Here is a 16,735-nt window from a genome sequence, read left to right on the forward strand (position 1 = left end):
TTCTGACACACAGCATCCCTCTTGTCTAGGGCAGAACTGCCCCTGGGGGTTTCCCAAGACGGTCACTCTTCATGGGAGTCGAAAGCCTCTTCTTTCTCTCTCTGAGCAGATAGATGGTGGTTTCAAACTGCTCACCCTGTGGTTTGCAGCCCACTCTGGAAGCCACTACTACTGCATCAGGGCTCCTGACATGAACTTTAAAATGTAGAAAATGAACTTGTAATAATGTCTGAGTGGAATTATATTCGAAATTATACATTGAGATTGCTCATTGTACGTTATCAAATATCATTCCAATAAGAGTTCTCCATTGTGGTCTCTCCGGCCTGAGGTCTCCTCAGGTGAGAACCCTGTTTATAGACTGTCTTTGCAGAGTGTCCCGACTTAGCCTTTCTAAGGTTATTTATGGTCTTTCCCCAGGAATTTCCTTAATCATTTTGTACTGTGGCACCTTCTTTGTTTAATTTCTGACCCTTTAAAACAATCATTGTCATGTGTACATGCTCACTTTTTGTCTTGAACTTCTATGTCTTTTTGGGGGTGTGTTCGACATTCATTAGATGCTCAGTATATAGAATGTATAACTAAACAGGCAGTGAATATGTCCTGTAATAAGTTAAAATTAAAAACGCACTGCCAGGTAGTCCTTTCGTACTCAGAGCTGCCCACTGGACCCGAGTAGAAACATCGGAACCTGTCCATCTTCGTGGAAGTAGACTGCCTCATCTTTCCTGTTTGGAGCAGCCCGCTGGGTTTTAACAGACAACATTGGGGCAGGAAACCCAATGCTTAGCCTACTGTGCCGTCAGGCACCCAGCGTGTACAATAGACCACAGGGAATTACCAAATATTAGGGGGGAAAACACCTCATCACTTTGTTATTCTTTTGAAAGGATTTTAGAAGTATCTTTTTCTTAAAATTCAAATGTGACATAAAATCATACATATGATCCACTCTGGTTTATATGCTTTTAATCTTACTACATATAATCTTGATTGAATATGTAAAAGTGGAAGACTTAAATTTGCATAACAACTTATTATATTGATAAAACCTAAATCAGTTCAACACAGTTTTTCATGTGTATTTGCATCAAGACTATCAGTGAATGATTTGGAATTGCCCAAGAAGAAGTGAAATCAATCACTCTCTGACTTACATTCTGATCTTTCAGTTGATAATACTTTTATTCGAAAAGCCATAGATTGCTTGGAAACACAGTATGTCCATGACTGTATTTCTTATATCAAGTATTAGAAATTGCTCAGCAAGAAAAAGATCCCAGAGCGCTCTCTTATAATCTGCCGCTGTAAGGATGTGACATATCAGTTCCCATTGATTACTAGAAAGCTCTAGTATAATCTGAGAACACATCTACGTACCTCCATGCAAAGCATATGACAGAAAAGGCAGATCGTGTATGCAAGGCTGCATGACTGTTTACCTTGTTTTGTGTTAAACAATTATTTTGTGCTGCTTAATTGAACAAATTCAACAAATAATTGATTAAATTCTAGCCTGGGTCAGATTCTGTCTCACATAAATGTGTCCTAATCAAAGACAGTATCATTTAGTCTATTGGCCCTTTAGTTTATTTCCATATGTAACACGGAGCCTAACTGGTCACCCAAGGGTGGTATTTTGAGGTTCTTGTTTTGTTTTGAATATAAGATATTTTAGTTATGCCTGGAATATAGATATTATAGAAATGTTACTATCATCATTATCTCTAATTTTAAATTTTTTATCTTATTTTATTGGGGGCTCTCATCTCTATTTTGTATATAAAAATTAAAACTAGAGAAATTAGATAACGCTGAAAGTTGTACAGCTAGGAAGTGACAGAGTCAAGGATTTAATGATCTATGATCCAGATTTCATAACCTCACCAAATAGAATGGAAACCTGCCTGGTTGGTCTGTTTCGCTCTTACCCCAGGGCAGCCCTGTGGCCAGTTCAGTCCTCACTCGTTCACTAGCAACTGTCTTCCTGGTGAGATGGCAAGTCTTAACCCCAAGGTACAAGCTCCTCAGGGCCCATGAAGGCCAAGATGGATTAAACTAAGTTGTCAAAGCTTTGCAGGTTGTACGTACCTTTCATATCATGGAGCTTTATAAAATAAAGTAAGTGTGAAAAGTGAAATTTGAGACTCTTTTATAATGCTGTAATGTGTTCTGGTATATTGGTGAATTCTGGAAATGAGGACAGAATTTTCTCCTAAAATATTCAGTCCTAGCCAATATTTTTATAGGCTTAATGCCAAAAACTTTAGTACACAGAGTAAATTGATAAAAACCCATCTCTGACATCATTTTTCTAACATGTTTCGATAGTGAATATTTTATTTTAGTTTTATTGGCTCCCTTTCTTCATAGTCTCATTTCCATTATTCTTTGGACATTTGCCTGTTGTAAATTAAACTTGAACTCGGAATAACTGATAATTGTTGAAGTGACAGATTCCAGTAACTGGGCTTTGCTGGGAAACAAGTACAACTTAGGTTTTTAAAAATAGGCTGACCTTGTGACTTTGGAAAACTCTTAATTGAAGGCAAACATTTTTCGACTTTAAACAACAAAACAAAAACCAGATTAGCAGAAGTCAGGAACTGTAGGATAAATTCATAAATCAGTGGTGTATTGTAAGCCACAAATCAGTAGTATATTTTACGTAACCAAATGTACTGTAATTAAAAGTTTGTCTCTGATCAAGTAAGACATGTTTGACAGATTAATTTGGATTTATCAAAATTATAATGTTCTATTCAATGATGTCATTTAAAAACTAAGAAAATGGTTTGGGGGGACAAAAATGAGGGTGCACGTGTAATTATAAAATTGGCAATGATATTTAACGTTTGTTTCCATTTTGATTTTTTTTAGTTCTTCCACCATATTATCTCTGAACATCTCATATAACTACGTCTGCAATAGTGAGAAGGGTGTTTATTCTTCACAGTTAAAGTCGTACACTAATAGTGTGTGCATTAACTGTACATGCCCGATTATAGTTTTGTTTTTCAAACTCCATTGAGAAAGTCTGTTGACTATAAATTGAAAAGATTAAGAATTCACTCTGGTTTAAGAACAGTGAAAGTCCTCAGACATGAGAATTGACCGATTTCTCTGTCAGATGACTCTAAGACCTTGCCTTCAGTCCCTCTGGTGTACCACACAGACCTCTCCTGCTACTCAGTTGTTGTTGTTTATTAATAAATCTGTGGCTTCCTGTGTGTACCACTATACTCAGTGTGACCTACTGGGCAGTGGACATTACTGGAACTGGATTTAAGTCAATCCAAGTTTTATTCCATACCAATTTCTCACTATTTTGGCTTTAAAACTTGGCTTTAAGCATTTTGACAAATAATTTTTCAGTACTTTTTATACTTGTATGTTTTATTTTATCTGTGAATGTATCATGGAGATTTCATAGAATCTGCGTTTTATAAGCAGCCCATACTCCCTGCCATGGAGACCATTCTGACCCCTGGCAATGCTGCAGGCCAGGCCAGAGCTGCCCCTGCGGGAGTCTCGCTTTCTGGGCAGGGGAAGGCTCGCTCCCCTCTCTCCCACAGAGCGGCTGGTGCTTCGGACTGCATCGGAAGCCTAACACTGGATGACTGCGTAAACCTATCTGAAATCAGACAGGATACTTGGGGACAAGCTAGCAAATGTTCTAGAAAATATCCCGCAGAACAGAAAGATTTCAGTGTGCATTTGCTGTACAAATGAACAAACCCATTGCCATTGAGTGCGATCTGACTCAGAGCCACCCTGTGGGGCAGACTGGGGTTTTCCAGGCTGTGCGGCTGGCTGTACAGGAGGCGCGGAAAGCCTCCTCCTTCTCCTGGGGAGCACTGCTGGCTTTGTGTTTAGCTGACAAATGCACCTCCGGCTGCACCAGATCGGATCTTGAAAACTTACTAATGCGAACAGTTCTGAAAACACGCTTGAGGACGCCATTTGCCTTAAATGCAAAATTGTGTGTTTAAGAAAGCACTTCATTTTCCCCCTTTCTCAAAATAGTAAAGCTACATGTAGCACAGAGAAAAAATATCAGGAAGTGGTGGGAATCACCACTCTCATGTGTGGGTCTGGCCCTTAAGGTTTTTACGGATAGTCCATTAACTTCCACAGGGTGGCAGTAATAAAGTGTAAAATTGGAGGAATGGAGCCATCCACAACACCCAGTGGAACGTCAGTGCATACAAATGTTCTCAGTTCTGCCCGCTCATTTTGTACATGCTCTGCAAAATGTATGTGATACCAATAAAGTTATTACATATTTTACTGAAATAGTTACAACCAAATAATCAATATGCATGTGGCTACCCGGATTTAAATGCCCCTGAATTCACTTTTCATTTTCATATAAAGAATCAAAACATGGTAGAGGTCATGTGGATCTTATTTTCAATCCATTTATGTGTGTTCCATCATTGAAAAAAGCACAAAGATAATTTAGTTTACATGTCTTTCACCAAATCTTTACAAGTGAAAAATAAATGTCTTAGATGTAGTAGAAATATTTTATAAATATTGTTCTGGTAAGACATTACAAAAACTTTTTCTTTTTAAAAGATGGTTGTATGTCTAATTCTGAAGATTTCAGTGACTATTGGGGGGGATATTGCAAATAATACCTTCATGCAGTTATATGATAACACAAATGAAAACTGAAGGTAGGGGGATAGATTATTCATTTGCAACATGGCAGTCATTCATGCAGCTTATGTTCAAATAACCTGCATGCAACAATGAAGTGAGAGAGAGAGAGAAAAAATTCCATTTAGCATCTTAAAATTGTTACACAATTATAATTAAATGTGACAGATTATACCCTTCCAACCCAAGCCTTAATTCTCATATCCTCTAAGGAGTCAATGTAGGAAAATACTTGGGAGTTAAGTGAAACTTTTGTAGTGAAAACAAATAAAGCAACAAGCTGTTCTGACTGCTGTGTTTATTTGGACTGATTGATGAATAACATCAGTCAGAAGCATCAAGCTGCGTGTCTGTGAGTATAGTCTGTATGGTTCTAGGAAAGCTTGCCTTCCAGAACAGAGATAATCATTCATTTATTTTCATTTATTTCATCTTCTCATTGAAAAGCAATCTACAGAAAAGTCCTTTGCTAGAACCCGGTAGGAGTTATTAGACCCCAGAAACATGTTTTTCAATGAAAATATTGCTGTGTTTCCAACTGTTCATTATGGAAGAGAGGATCTTTCTACAGCACCTGGGTGTTTTTCCATGTCCTGAAATCACATAACAATTGTTTGAGGTGTTATTACATTTAAATTGAATTATCAGTTAGGGTGGCCAACTTGCTTTTAATAATACTCCCAGCTAGCAGGAAGCTCAGCTATGGAAGCTGTAATGTTACATTGAAATACCTAACCAGCCTTCCAATAACCCCATTAACAAAGAAAATGAAGCCATTGCTATTTTGAGGAGAATTTTCAGAGAGAGAAAGGAAAGGCAGGTAGAAATATTGAAGTGATATAGAGAAGAATTTGCAACTTATGTTGTTACCTTAATACCTTCATTTATCCATACAATTTGCAATGTTTTTTTAAAATTTGCAATGCTTACAACAGAAATTTATCTACTTTTTTTTAAAAAGGTACAGGCTTAGGCAACAATGGACAGCTTGAAGTCAGTGTATACTGAACTTGCTTACAAGGAGCGAGCAACATTCAAGATGTACAGTTTGGGGGAAGGGATTTTTTTAATGTGAGCTGTGTGGCCGAGACTAGTGAGAGAACAGAGAACAGATGTGAAATCTCTTTTGAGATTTGTCCTCTGGAATTATGTGCAAAAGATAAAACAGATGAAGCAATTAGAAAACATCAATTTAAATAGTCAACATGAATTAGGGAAAAGCTTGTAACAGAGTTCATATTTCAATAATGTCATAAACCAGAATTTGAAATCTTGGAAAAGTGATATTCTATATGTTTATCTGAAGAAAATGCTGAAAGTGTAAACTGAACATTGCTTTACTAAAATTATTCCCAAACCAATATATAAAATGTATACTTTAATAATTACTTATTCTTTCAAAGGATTCATCTTATATACTTACATATTATTACTTAAATTACCATAATTGCTTCCAATAAATACTTAAATTGCTACATTTTACATAATCTCAGAAATAAACTATTCCATCACTTTATTTACTGTCTTAAGTATTAATACTTTATAGCACATTAAAAATAGTAATGTCCCAATTCAGCCAGTTGAAGTTCAATGGGAAGTGAAATATTCCATTTTTCTACTAATGAACGGTTAGTCATATCCTGCTTAAGGTTTGGGATATGGTATAAGGCACCCACTTGCTAATTTACCACATGAAATCTTCCTGTGTTTGCAACTGACCAAGGGATCTCTACCGGGGAGCTTACGAAATTCTTTAGGAGACTCGATTTTTCTAATCATCTCATCTAATGTAAAAAGTGCATTTTAAAGCATTAGCTATTATATCTTACCATTTATTTAAATTTTATCCAGGCTAACCAGTACAATTTTTAAAATTCATCCAGGTGCGTGTATTCACATTTTCAGTTGGCCAACATAATTATGACAGAGGGCCCGTTCAGTGGATGGCTTGTGAAAATAAAGGTAACAGATCCATTTCTTTTTACTGCATTGTAGTAAAATAAGAAATATTTTTGGTTATACTTAGGTTTACATATTCTCATTGAAAACAAGTGTATAGCTATATTTATGGAGATTGAGGCAGGAGTACAATTATGAATGTTTTTGTGTAGAGGAAGCACACGCGTACACAACAAACATGGACAAAGTGACATCAAATTCCAGAACTTGATCATATGATTGTGTATTTTAAAAGAAAATATTGAATGGCATAGATTAATGCTAATAATTTCAAATGTAATCATACTTGGAAAATTAGGACAAGAGACCAATGTGTGCACCGTATGAAATTTAGATTTTTGAGAGTGTGACATTATACATATGCTGTTCCTCTGAGTCGTTAAGTTATTGGTGTTTCAGTTTGACTTGATTTATCACACGAATGAAATACTTAAGATTTTGTCCAGTAAGCTTATATTTCGTTTGTACTCAGAATAAAAGATGTTTTTTGAAAAATAATTGTGAACATGTGATCAGCTAGTAGCAAACATTTATTTTAAATGTCATATTTATGCAAATATTATAGATAACTATAATTATCACATATGTCTCAAAATCATCTGTGCTCAGTAATTTCTTCATGTTCCCTACGGCTTTGTAGGAAATTTGCATTTAGTTTATACTACCCTAAGAAATAAGCAATATGCTCATAAAAAACTTATATTAGTTAAACATTTTATTCTCATCAAAAGTATTAGCAAGTTAATGTTTGTCTCAAAAGTTAAATTGCTTTTTATATTCCACAAATAAAAAAGTAGTTTATTGCCATTTATAAGTAACGTAATACTTGTGTGTATTTCAGGTTATTATTATGAAATTCCTTCCATTGGAGCTATCAGAATCAACACTCAGGTACTGCTATTTAAAAGTTTATTTTGCCAAGAATAAAACAAGTGTCTTCTGTTGTAAATGTTAAAATATATGCCACATGTTGACAATGGATGAAAATGAAGAAAGGTCTATACTCGTACATTTGTGGTAAAATTACTTGATCATTGTAATAATGTATTAGCTGTTTGTCCATTGAAGTCCAGAGTATTTCGGACATCCAAAGGCCAGATAAACAAACAAAAAGAACAAGCCTATTGTATTCTCATCCCTTGTGATTTGGCTGCGTAGCACAGAACAAGTTCTAGGCACAGTGTTTACAATGCTTCCTATAACCATATAGGACCCTAACGTCAACTAGGTACATCCTAAAATAACTCTCCTAGATCCAGTTACCTGATGAAAATCAGGCTAAAGTTAGGAGATGTGCTTTCCCCAACCATTTGTTTTAAAACATGCCTATCAAAAAACTAGGCTAATCTACATATATCTTTTTAAAATATTCATAAATTACCATTTAAAATCCATGCTGATTTAAAACATAACTGATGATCAACAAAATAGACGAAGTCAAAATTTAACATAAATAGCAGTGCCTTTGTGGAAGTAAGTGATGAACACATTGTAGGTTGCAGCAAAGCAGCAGCTACATTTGAGTCCGAGGCCAAGATTTGGCCCAGTATTCCATTTTTTTATATGTTTAAATATAGTTTGAATCTCAGCCAAGCAATCTGTGATGTGAAAACAAGCCTGTGGCTGCTTTATTATTTCATATTTGTGCAATTTCATCATAAATCAGAAAGCTTCAAATAGTTTAGATTAACATAAAACAATTCACAAGGAATGCATTTCCGTTATCATTGTCTGTACCTCAGAAAGAAACTATTCTGATTGTTACTAGAAACACAGGAGTAGATATGTTGCTAAATAAAGTAAGTTCAGGAGTAACTATGTTGCATAATTACCTAAGTTCGACTTTGTGGATTCAAAGTATGTAGGCATACTATTAATGGAGTACTCAATGTAGTAATTAAATAATTATACGAGTGGGTACCCCCCAAAAAAACCGGAATTGTGCTGCATGGAGCAGAGTTTCCAAAATACATAAGCATCTAGCAACTCGCTCTGAGTTGCTGCACCCAGTGGCATCGTCTGGAAGGTTTTCTCTGGTCACCATGAATTTTTGTTGTAAAAACAGTTTCACTTGCACCTCATTTTTTGTGATGGCCAATTTATAAGAATAGCGTGCGCCTATGAAATTTTGTTTCTTACTCAAGAAAAATGCTGCAGAAACTGTTGTGATATTGAACACAGCTTAAAAGGACAGCGCTGTGGGAAAAACTCAACTGTAGGAGTGGTTTTCTCCTTTCAAGAAAGGTGAAATGTCGATTGATGGCAAACCTCATTCAATCTTCCCAAACGGCTGAAAGTGTCCACTCATAGTGCTGTTGGAGTTCATTCTTCCAGGCTAGACTGTTAACCAAGCTTTCTATTTAGAGGTTCTGAAAAGACTATGTAATAATGTGTGCCACAAAAGGTCTGATTTGTGGCCGAAGGGGGACTGGTTTTGTTATCATGACCATGCGCCTGCTCACACAGCCATCTCAGTGGCAAGTTTTTGGCAAAAAAAAAACAAAAACCCCAGCATGCCTGTCTTGGCCCATACACCTTACTCACCTGACCTCACCCTGTGCCACTTCTTTTTGTTTCCGCAAATTAAGAGGGACATGAAAGGCCAGCGATTGGAAGACTTAGAAAAAGTGAAGACTAAAAAGAGGGAGGTGCTGTCAGTGATCCAAACAGATGAGCTCTAAAAATGTTTCCAAGCACTGAATAGCAGATATGACCAATGCATTAAGTGCACAAATGTAAATACATGGGCTTTCCAAAAAAATTCCTGGTTGTTTTGGTTACCCTCTCGTATACTCTTAATTTTCATTCCATTTTTAGATTTTGCTGTAGCTTTTTTCCTTGTGTATAGTTCTTTTTAACAGTATTCCTAGTATTCAGCCACTTAACCTTCTTTTTATATATATATATAATAGGAATATTTGGATGTGCTGGGAAGACCAATGGTTTTAGCAGGAGACAAAGCAAAGCAAGTCCAGTGGACAAATGTATATCTGGATGCACTGGTAAGAAAACTGTTTAACCAAAACTAGTGTCATGATAAAGGTACACAACTCACATTTCTTTCTAGCTGAGTTTTCTGCTTCCTAACTATGTTTAAAACTTTCTAGGACTTCTTTTACCATAGCCTTCTTTAAGAGAACCCAAATAACATATCTAAAAACCTAGGCCTGTGTGGAGTAGAGTTATAAGCATGAAACATTATTTCATTTCCGTTTGATCCACTTTGAATGTAAGCTTACCACCTAGACTTTCCAAACTTGGAACTTGACTATGTGGGCACTTTAGTAATTGTGTTGAGTTTTGAAGGCAACAAATAAATATATAATGCTGAAAATCCCATGCACAAATCAAGAGCTATTACTGAAGATTATGAACAAGACTTTTGGGAAGTATTTTTTTTAAACGTTGTATTAGGGGCTCATACAACTCTTATCACAGTCCATACATATACATACATCAATTGTATAAAGCACATCTGTACATTATTTGACCTAATCATTTTCTTTTCTTTCTTTCTTTTCCCTTTTCTTTTTTTACATTTTATTAGGGGCTCATACAACTCTTATCACAATCCATACATATACATACATCAATTGTATAAAGCACATCCATACATTCCCCGCCCCAATCATTCTGAAAGCATTTGCTCTCCACTTAAGCCCTTTGCATCAGGTCCTCTTTTTTTTCCCCTCCCTCCCCGCTCCCCCCTCCCTCATGTGCCCTTTGTAATTTATACATCGTTATTTTGTCATATCTTGCTCTATCCGGAGTCTCCCTTCCCCCCCTTCTCTGCCGTCCCTCTCCCAGGGAGGAGGTCACATGTGGATCCCTGTAATCAGTTCCCCCTTTCCAACCCACTCACCCTCCACTCTCCCAGCATGGTCCCTCACACCCTTGGTCCTGAAGGTATCATCCACCCTGGATTCCCTGTGCCTCCAGCCCTCATATGTACCAGTGTACAACCTCTGCCCTATCCAGCCCTGCAAGGTAGAATTCGGATCATGGTAGTTGGGGGGAGGAAGCATCCAGGATCTGGGGGAAAGCTGTGTTCTTCGTCGGTACTACCTTGCACCCTGACTGACCCATCTCCTCTCCTAAACCCCTCTATGAGGGGATCTCCATTGGCCGACACTTGGGCCTTGGGTCTCCACTCTGCACTTCCCCCTTCATTCAATGTGGTATATATATATATATATATATATATATACACACACACACACACACACACACACACATATTCTTTTTTTTTTTTTTTTGCATGATGCCTTATACCTGGTCCCTTTGGCACCTCGTGATCGCACTGGCTGGTGTGTTTCTTCCATGTGGGCTTTTTTGCTTCTGAGCTGGATGGCTGCTGTTTATCTTCAAGCCTTTAAGACCCCAAACACTATCTCTTTTGATAGCCGGGCACCATCAGCTTTCTTCGCCACATTTGCTTATGCACCCATTTGTCTTCAGCGATCCTATCATGGAGGTGTGCAGCCAATGATATGTTGATTTTTTGTTCTTTGATGCCTGATAACTGATCCCTTTGGGATCACTCGCTCACTCAGGCTGGTGTGTTCTTCCATGTGTTGGGAAGTATTTTTAAAGCACACTTTAGTTAACAGAAGTAACCTTGGTGGTGCATGGGTTAAACATGGGTTAAACAAAAGGTCACTGGTTCACGCCAACTTCTGCTCCATGGGAAAATGATGGTGCATGCTGGGTCTGTAAAGATTGACAGCCTGGGAAACCCTTGCTTATGCAATCTGGCATAAGAGTCCGGCTCACCTACATTTATGGAACTGTTCCCCTGAGGTGATTAAAACTGTTGTGGAATAATAAATAATGTATATTAATATGTCCATGATAAAGTTTATATCTTAATATGACTATTTCATCATGTGACCAGCCATTCTCAAAGACGGGGTTATTTTGCCCCAGGTTGTATTTCTACTTTTTAAAATGACTGTGATTGGGAGAGTAGTAGTTTCCCAACCAGTGATGCTATTAGTCAAACTTGCTGGAAAGCATAGGACAGGTCCATAATGCTGAGGTTGAGAAACTATCTTTTAATATTTTTCTTTGATAATAGGAAAATTATAAGTAGAATTATTCTAGAATTACAAATACATACTTTAGGTTCATTCGTATGATTTATCTTAATGAGAAATCCATTAACTATTTTACTCATGATACAGTAAAGGGAATAAATATTTTTAAAAGTCAAGCTCTGAAATGTAAATACGAATTCAATAATCCCCCTTTCTTACTTGCAATTCCCTGGTATCCTGATACCACTTTTCTGAATGCAATGATGAACCAAGGGGTAAAAATATCATCCATTTAGCATTATTTATCATGGGGTTCTTATAAAATAAACACATAAAGGAAGTTAGAATAAGAATAGGGACTATTAGCAATAACTTTGCATGTTAAGAAAGATAAAGTGAAGTTTGCTTCCCTCCAGCTTGAGCTAAAATTACTGTTGAGTGTTGCTTCTTCACATCACATATTTACTAAAGGTCACTGGTCATCTAAAACTGGTCACAGTGCTTTAATTTTTCAAACCCATCACAGAACAGAATATGACATGGAAAATCAATTAGCATGTCCTGTTGTGTTTCCTATGACCCAAAGTTCATTAACCAGCCTGTCTGCACTGCTGGTAAAGTTCTTACTGATAGCACAAATGACTTTGGGAGGAAATGCTGATTCTAAATATGTTGCTATACAAGTTGAACTTATTTGAAATGAAAACAAAAGGGACTGAAGAAATCGCTGTCCAGTAGACACTTAAAGAATTCTTTTTGCTGACCTGAGAATTATGTGTCACCATTATACATTTGCATTTGAATTGTGGTGCTGGAGAAGAATATTGAAAATACCATGGACTGCTGAATGAATAACCTATCTCTATTGGAAGAAGTAAGGCCAGAGTGCTCCATAGAGGCAAGGGTGGAAAGACTTGGTCTTACACTCTTTGAACACACTGTCTGGCGAGACCAGTCCCTGGAGAAGGACATCATGCTAGATGAAGTGGATGGGGTGGTGAAAAGGAGGAAGGCTCTTGGTGAGATGGATGGACGCAGTGGCTGCATCACAGGAACACTTGTGAGGATGGCGCTGTACCATGCCGTTTCCCTCTGTTGTGCACAAGGTTGGAGCCAACCTGATGGCACCTTACAGCACATTATATGTTTTATTCATATTTATTCATTGTTGTTAGTATGGTAGAGTCAGGCTGACTTGCCACTGTGACCCATGAACAGCAGGATGAAACCCTGGCTGGTCCCGTCCCATCATCACAGTTGATATGCTTGACCCACCGCGGTAGCCACTAGTGCAAGCAGATCCCACATATTGCCCACATCATCTGAGATGGCTGTTGAAAGTTCATGAAAAATTCCATTCTCTCAATTCCCCTTTTCCAGGAACTTTCTGAAGGCCTCCTTTAGCTGTATCACCAAGGAAGACCTAAAAAAGGACCCGAAACAAAGTACAGCTCAGAGAGAGTTGGAAGAGCTCTGGAACTCAAAAGAACGAGCCCAAGTTTAGTTAGGGGCAAGGACTAGTTATAAAGATGGTAACATTGCACCAGACCCTGTGAGCCAAGAGGGATTGTGTGTTCATCACTGAGGATGAGAAGTGAGCATCCGCCCAGGGAGGAAGCCTTCTAGGAGGAAGGGAGTCCTGGGGAGGCGGTGGAAGTTAAGCTAGGGTACTTCTGGAGGCTGTACTATGTGGGGGAATATTGCGGAAGGCTCAGAAAAGCAGACCATTGTCACTTAGAAGATAAAGTGAGGATCTTTATTTTAGAAATGCATGCCTAGAAAATAGAAATCGAGTAAACCCAAGCAGGCCATACGACCTGTTTATTTCATTCTGGACTCTAGTCACTGCGCAGTACCTAGGGAGAGAATGCACCTTTATGGTTTACCCAAGAAATGGCGGAGAAAATGCAAGTGCAGTATCAATAAGCTCATGGGTGAATGGCTAATATGTTAGTAATCTGGTATACCATTTGGGGTATGTGTTAGGGTTTTGGAAGCAGACAATGGTATTTTGAACTATGCAAAAGTGATGCAAAGAAAAACTTTTTCCATGTATACTATACATTATATAACATTTTAAAAATTGTACCTACAAACTATTACTCAACTAGAAAGTTCACCAAAAGATAACTGTACTGAATTACCTTCTGGATATCAGTTTCATGAGTTTTCCTAAATTTTGACTTTATTAAAGTAGAATATTTTCATTGTGAAAATCAATTTGTATAAATAATCAGTGACTTCATTTTGGAATGTCTGGCTTCAGAAGACAGAGAGTCGAGGAGCATACCACGATCCGCCCAACAATATGTAGTTTTTGTGCTCATTTGTTTGCTTGTTTTTGTCGTAGTCTTTATAGGTCACGAGCAACTTGGTTTCTTCCATTCTTCTGGAAGCCTCTCTATGATGGCTTTCCCTAACCAACTCGCCTCCCATTGTTTTTGTTTTCTCAACTGCATGATTCTAAGGCCTAGGGTATTTCAGAGGCTGAGTTGCACGGGCAGGGCGTTCCTTGGTGGGGAAGCACAGGTCAGTCCTCCTCTGCTAACTAAAAGGTTGGTGGTTTGAGTTCCCGCAGAGGGGCCTTGGAAGTGAGGTCCAATGATCGACCGTGGGAAGACGAGCCACGGAAAAGTCTGTGGAGCCCAGTTCTCTGATACCCAGGTGGTCACCAGGAGTCAGGAGTGAGTGAACAGCAGCTGGAATCGATTTAGAAACAATGTTGCTTCTTTTGAAAATCCTGACATCCACCTAACACAGCCCAGAAATGCAGTTTCAATAGCATTCTTCTTCTATTGTTAATGCTGTTCTGCTGCACGTTTGCGACTTATCACATTGACTTAGGGCAAAAAAGAATTAACCATGCAGTTACAAGGTAATGTAAATAGACTACTTAAAATAATATTTTAGTATAGCTCCATTCATGGAAGACCATATTATCAGGTGAACTAGTTTTGATTTTTAAAAGGCAGTGGCAAAGTTACAGAAATGTTTAGGTTAAAAAAAAGATATGTCTAGATACTGTTGATTATTGTTGATTATGTGTTTAAGTTGATCTTTACTTTTAGTTATTCCTAGTGCTCTTCTGGAGTATTATTTTAGACAAGTATGTTCAGGAACTAACATCCAGATTCTTCCTACCATTTCTGTTAATTGGCTTTAATAGATACATAAAATTAGTTGCTGGATTATTTGTGGCTCTTTATAAAGTAAATATAAGATACAATGTCAAAAAAAAACCCTCAAAGGCTAATGCTGTTGGAAAGTTCAAATTTTAACTTTCATTTGCCTTTGCTCTCTTAATTTTAGGAACTAGGACTTGTCATTACTGGAACACTTCCGGTCTTCAACATTACTGGTGGCCAAGATGAAAATAAAGGAAATATAAAGGTTAAAAGTTAATTGATAACATAAATAACAATGCATGATAAACTGTGACACTGGAGCTCAATGTGGATAAGAAACTTCTCTAAGGAAATACATACACTCTAACTGTCTTGTAAGGTCAACAGCCGGCTACATGATAATCACCTGGAAAAGGGAAAAAAGGTCAAACTCTGTTGCCCCGAAGCCACAACTGAACTTGGTTCTGTTTAACTGTGACTTGACGGGCACCCTCCCTGGCGGCACAGTGGTTACTCATTGGGCTGCAAGGTCCCTGTTTGAAACCTCCAGTCGCTCCCTGGGAGCTTTCCATTTGGGTAACAAGTCACAGTCAGAATCCCGCAGGGGCAGTTCTGCCTTGTCTCATGGGGGGTTACTTTGGAGTCTGAGTCAACTGGGTGGCAATGAGTTTCGTTTCGTTTTCAGTTTCAGTTTTGATGGGCCTGCAGTTCCAGACTCTGGAAACCATTACATGATTCATGTACAATATTCTGTGCATATGTTCCGAATAAATCTCAGCTATCCATAGAGTCCAGAAAAGAATCTAAAGAGTGAAACCATGGTGATGTTTAAGTCAAGAAAGCATCCTCGTTGCTGTCACGTGCCTCGGGGGGATGGTGACGTACAGTAGCTCTGTATACAGCAGAGAAAACACTGCCCAGTCCGGAGACGGTCTCGCAATGGTTCTCATGCGTGCCAGGATACGTCTAAAAGCATGGCAGCTGGGGCCCCAGTTCGTGCCTGTCTAGATTTATTCCAAACAAAACGAATGATTGCAGACAAGTTATCTCAGTAACAGACTTGTCTTAGACTCATTAGGGCACCTTTATTAAAAAGAGCCAATCAAAAAAAATTGTCTTCCAAAGAGATTTGCTTGGCTCGTTATACAATCAAGGTGGAGGTCTGCTCGGAAAGTGTGTTGACTGTTTAAGGCAGCGGGTCTCGACCTCTGTGGATCCTTTCCCGTGAGTCACCCAGTTCGTCACAGTAGCAAAAGTACAGTGACGAAGCAGCAACAAAACTCATTTTATGGTTGGGGGTCACCACGCAATGAGGAACTGTATTAAAGGGTCACAGCATTAGGAAGATTGAGAGCCACTGGTTTAGGACGACTTGCAAAGGACTTTCTCAAAGGACAGAGGATGATCACAAAGATGTATTATAAAGAAGTTTTAAGAAAACAGAAACCAGAATTGGTGCATCAAGGCCAGGAGAGCTTTATCAAGGAAATTGCCTGTTCCAACCATGCACCTGCTCATTGCTCAAGAGCAGCAAAGGCTGCCCTGTGAGAATTGAACACGTGCCGCCCTGCAGCCCTGATCTTGTCCCTTCACACTCCGTTTTGGTTTTGAAATTTTGACTCAATTTAAATTTTGAAACTTCAGAATTCTTCAGGAAGAATGAGGAATGGAAGCCATTTCAAAAACATATAGATCTAGATGGAAAAATTGTTAAGAGCAATAGCTTCACATTTTCATAAGTTTATTAACAAAGGATTTTATGATTTATAGCCATAATTTTCTACGTACTCTTTCAGATGTATATATTGAAGCTAAACTAAAATCCAAGCAATAGATGTTAAATCATGAAGGTTAAAGAACTGATTTATATGAATCCTTTTATCATGGTTTAATAATTTTTAAGATACAGTAAAAATGCTTAATGAGTTCCAGGCATATGCCTGATTT

The 16,735-nt window shown here is 38.0% G+C and overlaps 1 protein-coding gene across 2 annotated transcripts in view; it reads left to right on the forward strand.

Annotated features, from left to right (window-relative positions):
* Window positions 1–16,735, forward strand: part of CACNA2D1 (calcium voltage-gated channel auxiliary subunit alpha2delta 1) — a 496,866-nt gene that overhangs the window by 411,858 nt on the left and 68,273 nt on the right. For both annotated transcript variants that reach the window (XM_075558477.1, XM_075558479.1), the window contains exons 13-16: window positions 6,552–6,630; window positions 7,469–7,518; window positions 9,540–9,629; window positions 14,973–15,053. In XM_075558477.1, coding sequence (XP_075414592.1) covers window positions 6,552–6,630; window positions 7,469–7,518; window positions 9,540–9,629; window positions 14,973–15,053 — 300 coding nt within the window. The remainder of the gene's footprint in view (window positions 1–6,551; window positions 6,631–7,468; window positions 7,519–9,539; window positions 9,630–14,972; window positions 15,054–16,735) is intronic.

This window comes from Tenrec ecaudatus, chromosome 9 (assembly GCF_050624435.1).
Source record: "Tenrec ecaudatus isolate mTenEca1 chromosome 9, mTenEca1.hap1, whole genome shotgun sequence".
In the NCBI taxonomy this organism is placed as follows: domain Eukaryota; kingdom Metazoa; phylum Chordata; class Mammalia; order Afrosoricida; family Tenrecidae; genus Tenrec; species Tenrec ecaudatus.